This window comes from Physeter macrocephalus, chromosome 8, assembly GCF_002837175.3.
Source record: "Physeter macrocephalus isolate SW-GA chromosome 8, ASM283717v5, whole genome shotgun sequence".
NCBI classification, from domain to species: Eukaryota; Metazoa; Chordata; class Mammalia; order Artiodactyla; family Physeteridae; genus Physeter; species Physeter macrocephalus.
In genome coordinates this window covers 122,220,759-122,226,695 of record NC_041221.1, presented here as the reverse complement: position 1 = coordinate 122,226,695, position 5,937 = coordinate 122,220,759, and the positions used below count along the sequence as shown (strand labels likewise).

The window sequence follows — 5,937 nt, the reverse complement described above, 5'->3', positions numbered from 1 at the left end:
AAATTAAAGATGATATAAATAGATGGAGAGATATACCATGTTCTTGGATTGGAAGAATCAACATTGTGAAAATGACTCTACTACCCAAAGCAATCTACAGATTCAATGCAATCCCTATCACACTACCACTGGCATTTTTTACAGAACTAGAAAAAAAATTTCACAATTTGTATGGAAACACAAAAGACCCCGAATAGCCAAAGCAGTCTTGAGAACGAAAAATGGAGCTGGAGGAATCAGGCTCCCTGACTTCCGATTATACTACAAGGTTACAGTAATCAAGACAGTATGGTACTGGCACAAAAACAGAAATACAGATCAATGGAACAGGATAGAAATCCCAGAGATAAACCCACACACATATGGTCACCTTATCTTTGATAAAGGAGGGAAGGATATACAGTGGAGAAAAGACAGCCTCTTCAATAAGTGGTTCTGGGAAAACTGGACAGCTACATGTAAAAGTAGGAAATTAGAACACTCCCTAACCCCACACACAAGAATAAACTCAAAATGGGTTAAAGACCTACATGTAAGGCCAGACACTATCAAACTCTTAGAGGAAAACATAGGCAGAACACTCTATGACATAAATCACAGCAAGATCCTTTTTGACCCATCTCCTAGAGAAATGGAAATAAAAACAAAAATAAACAAATGGGACCTAATGAAACTTAAAAGCTTTTGCACAGCAAAGGATACCATAAACAATACCAAAAGACAACCCTCAGAATGGGAGAAAATATTTGTAAATGAAGCAACTGACAAAGGATTAATCTCCAAAATACACAAGCAGCTTATGCAGCTCAATAACAAAAAAACAAACAACCCAATCCAAAAATGGGCAGAAGACCTAAATAGACATTTCTCCAAAGAAGATATACAGATTGCCAACAAACACATGCTCAAAAAATGCTCAACATCATTAATCATTAGAGAAATGCAAATCAAAAAAACAGTGAGATATCATCTCACACCGGTCAGAATGGCCATCATCAAAAAATCTACAAACAATAAATGGGCAGAAGACCTAAATAGACATTTCTCCAAAGAAGATATACAGATTGCCAACAAACACATGAAAGAATGCTCAACATCATTAATCATTAGAGAAATGCAAATCAAAACGACAATGAGATAACATCTCACACTGGTCAGAATGGCCATCATCAAAAAAATCTAGAAACAATAAAAGATGGGAATAAAGACACAGACCTACTAGAGAATGGACTTGCGGATATGGGGAGGGGTAAGGGTAAGCTTTGACAAAGTGAGAGAGTGGCATGGACATATATACACTACCAAACGTAAAATAGCTAGTGGGAAGCAGCCGCATGGCACAGGGAGATCATCTCGGTGCTTTGTGACCACCTAGAGGGGTGGGATAGGGAGGGTGGAAGGGAGGGAGACAGAAGAGGGAGGAGATGTGGGGATGTATGTATATGTACAGCTGATTCACTTTGTTATAAAGCAGAAACTAACACACCATTGTAAAGCAATTATACTCCAATAAAGATGCTAAAAAAAGAAAAAAAACACTCCCAGGTTTGATGATTCACCAGGAGGTTTCACGGGACCTGGGATATAGTCACAGCTATGATTTATTACAGCAAAAGGACACAAAGCAAAACCAGCAGCATGTGTGAAATGTCATCTACCAGGGAAGTCCATCAGAGACTTAGTGCCCAAGGTTTTTCCTGGAGGTTGGTCAGGTGGGCACCCTCTACCTCATACACAGCAGCATTCAGACTCCCAGGAGGGAAGCCCGGGTTTAGCATCACCTGCACTGCACATAGCCTTTAGGCCCAGGGAACCACTCTTATCAGTTAGGGAATGGGGAGAGCGGTCTTAAAATGTAGGAACCCAGCTGCCAGCCTAGGCGAACGTTGCAAGCAGGTCTTTCTAAGGATAGCAGTCTCAGGCTTGCTATGCTAACCCATCTTTGAAAGTTTACACCAAAATCTGCTGTCACTCAGCCTCCTCACTCACTTTGACCTCTCTGTAACCTTTAATACCCTGACCACACCTGCTTTCCGGAACCCCTTTGATGAATCTCCTACCATGCTATACCATGGAACTATTTCTTTCGTTTTGTTCCGGGGAAGAGGGATTAAAGGGCAGTCCCATGGTTGGGGCTGAGGTGGGTGGGTGACTCCAAGCTATGACTCTTTTTTCCCCCAAAAAAATCTGAAATCGAACACAACCAAACATCCCCCAAACTGAAACTCCTCCGAAATCCCATCCAGCTAGTCTCAGAAATCCACAGCCTCTCAATGCTACATTTTCCTACCTACCCCTGTTACATCATTCCTCCAAACGTAAGCTAACGTGGCATGTGCCCCAACTCACTCCTGGATTCTTTAGAAGATACAGGACTCAATTTTAGCCCTCAGGTTTCTCCCTTGGCCAGAGGAAGGGAAGGGGAAGTGTTACCGCATGAGTACACATGAGTTTTACCACAAGCTCCTGCTTGAATTACTTCTGTAATCTCCTAATTGGCCTTCTCCCTCCATTGCTTCAACCCTACTAACACCTAACATATGAATATCCCTCACCGCATCTATGACTGTTCAATCATTCCTAATTTAAAACTTTCAGTGTGACCATTGAATAAAAGTCATCCTTCTTGGCTCACAGATGTGGAGAACAAACTAGAAGGTACCAGTGGGGAGAGGGAAGGAGTGAGGAACAATGTAGGGGTAGGGGATTAAGAGGTACAAACTATGAGCTATGAAATAAACTGCAAGGATATATTGTACAATACAGGGAATATAGCCAATATTTTGTAACTATAATTAGAGTATAACCTTCAAAAATTGTGAATCCCTGTATTGTACACTGTACACTATATTGTACACTGTAACTTACGCAATATTGTAATGCTTCAGTTAAATGCTTCAATTTTTTTAAAAGTCTTGCTTCAGTTAAATACTTCAATTAAAGAAAAAGTCATGCTCCTTGGCCTGGCACCAAGATCTTCTGTGATTTGGCCACGGTCTCTTTTTCTAGTCATAGGTTTCTCTATTGCTATTCCCATAATTTCTTCTGAGGTGAACAAGGAAACCATTTAATAATGCTTCTCAAGATAAATTAGTCAAAATATATCAAAGAGCCAACTTTTTTTTTTTATGTAGCTTTTGTCCAGTGAAAAGTTTCTCTCCAGGCCGTACTAAGTGAGAATAGAATCTGGGGCCTTGTTTGTAGTTAATTGTCAGCTACAGGCAGATTCTTCACCATGCCAGCACACTGGAATCACCCGGGGCGTGTTAAAAAAAAAAAAAAAAAAAAAAAATACTGTTGCCTGGGTCCTGCCTCTTGAGTTTCTGATTCAGTTCGTCTAGAATATGACCTGGTCACTGGGTGTTTAAAAGCTCCCTGGGGGTTCTAATGCACAACCAGGATTGAGAAACACCAACACAGCAATCTGCCTTTGGCTATATTTTGTCCAAAAAACTGCAACATTTACAAAATACAGTCCATGCTTCTTTGTATTTCTCTGTTCTTCATGTGTAATTCCTATGCTCCCCTCGACCTCTATTTCTCATCGTTGAAGTCTGACTCAAATATCATTTTCTTAAAAAGGCTTTCCTAATCTCCAACTGAAAGCATTCTCACCATCTTCTGAATGAAGAAAAATTTCACTCACACCCCTTGCTATGCCGCTCATCACTCTTGGCCTCTTTACGTTGTTCTTGTATTCGTGCTGCCTTTCTTTCCTCTAGTGCCTCGCCAAGAACCCTTCCCATAGTTGACTTTTAATACAATTTTGTGTTTTCATGGTACATGAGAATTTGAAGAATCAAAATATGCCTTTTTATTTCTACAAGTGTTGTGTAATACTTTTAACAAGAAATTCACCCAGCCAGTTAAGTAGAAGTAATCTTCTAATACTTCCCAAGTCACAGTTTGCTCTCAAGGCAAACACTCACCCCTAATCATTTTAAGATCTGAATCAACTAAGAGTATATTTGCTTTACTTCTCACTGACAACTTGTCATTTTTCAGACTTAACGCGACCAAATCCAAACTTGTCTATGGGATTCCATAACAAAAGAAATCAAAATAGTCCCTTTTGCCATATGACCTCCTGCTATACATTAGGCTGGGTTTGCTTCCAACTTTTAGGACAAAAGAAGGAAATAAGAACTCGCATGCATCATTGGTTGGCAGTAGCTTGGCTTTCTGTTCCCGATTGCTTCAGGGCTGACAGCTCACCTGTATTTTGAAATAGACACCTGCTAATTCGACTTTCCACCCTTTAATCTCACCCTTCCACCCACAGCATTCTAATTACCCCACAATTAATATACTGCTGGTTTTACCCATTAGGAAGGGTGGGGTGGGAGGAGGCTGAGCAGGAAAGCCAGGCTGATAGTCATTCATAGTCCAGATACCCCATCTTTTGTTGCTGGGTGAGAGTCCCTAATCCTGATTCATTCTAATTATAGGCCTCACAGCACTCTCCTCACCACCCCCGACACACACACACACACACACACACACACACACACACACACAAGATGTGAATATAATCCTTGGACATAATCATCTGGTCTCATTTTCCCATGTAGATCTCTGCCCCGTGCCCCTTCAACATCACTGCCTGAATCTGGGGACCATCTCTAAGTGGGAGGAGGAGGTGGTGTGGACTAGCCACCTGAGAAAGGGGCAAAGAGAGCAAAGGTTTCTGAAGAGGTTGGGAGAGGGAGGGAACCGGGGTGGAATGAATAAACAGAGACTTTGTTCTTTGCCCTTTGGATGCTCTCCACGACCCTTGGGTTAATTTTAAATTCTCCCAGCCTGTCCCAGCTTCATGGTATTCCTCACCAAAGTGAGCTTCGTGTGCCAAAGGGAACCTCTTTCCAAATGCACATTAAGCTCTGGGTCTTTTGGCTTAGGCGTGGAGCCTGCTGCAGTACCTTCCACCCACCGTTCATACATCCCTGGAAGTGGACCTTAGGCTGGGGGTGCATCTGTTGCCCTTCATAAGCAGTCTTTTGGGTGAGTGTTTGCCCGATGGACGGAGTGGGAATTGGATTCTGGCCATCTAGCTCAGGCTGCCCACTGGGGCCATGACCGTCCCTCACTCCTGCACTCATGGGGACAGGGCTCCAGTGGGAGAGTCCCTCTGTCTTGGCAACATTATTTTTCTGTCCCTCCTGGGCACTGCCGATCTCTTTAAGGAGCTATTTTTGAATCCTACAGGGTGTCTTTGGCCCCTTTCACTCCCCTAACACAGTCTTTGTCCTGATGCTGGATTTGAATTGCAGAGAATTAAAATGCCAAGCTTTTGTCCTGATGCTGTATTAACATGATAGACCACTGACTTTGTACTAAGGACTTTACATCTTGTGTTAGTGAACACTCACAGTGAGTCTGAAGTATTGGTACTCTCATCCCCAGTGTACAGATGAGGACGCTGAGACACAATGTCTCGTCCAACCCCGGCGCCAGTTCTCCCAACTTTCGACTATGCCATGCCCTTTCTCGCTGGGTACTCAGCATGTTGAAGGCTTGAAGTGGTGTGTCTGTGGCATCATTTAGGTTGAGAAAATAGGAGGCAGGAGATTTACCCAGAGGAGCCACACCACTTTGCAACAAACTGGCAAGGTGAGAACAGGCTATCTTCATGCCTTCCTAGAAATTCAAGGAACAACAATTTTCCGAACAGCAACTCCTCTCCCATAGTGATTAGAGGGTGCCCAAGGCTCTGGCGATTTGTGATTTAATAGATGGTAACGGCAGCAAGAACCTTGGCCTATAGAACAAGGACTTCATTGCTACTAAAGAGGCCACCAATGTGGTCTGGAGCTTGCCTCTTTATTAAATCCAAACTGCCTGTTAACCTGAGAATATACACATCACATTTTAATTTATTTACAGAGTTTCCCCTTTACATTTCATATTTTAAATTTTGTAGGGCTTTTCTGTTTGAAA

The 5,937-nt window shown here is 42.3% G+C and overlaps 1 protein-coding gene across 1 annotated transcript in view; it reads right to left on the bottom strand.

Moving 5' to 3' along the window:
- Positions 1-5,099, bottom strand: part of LOC102976884 (nucleolin-like) — an 82,620-nt gene extending 77,521 nt beyond the window's left edge. Inside the window, 1 exon segment of the mRNA XM_055086904.1 lies at positions 4,920-5,099. Coding sequence (XP_054942879.1) covers positions 4,920-5,099 — 180 coding nt within the window.
- Between the last annotated feature and the right edge of the window lie 838 nt (positions 5,100-5,937).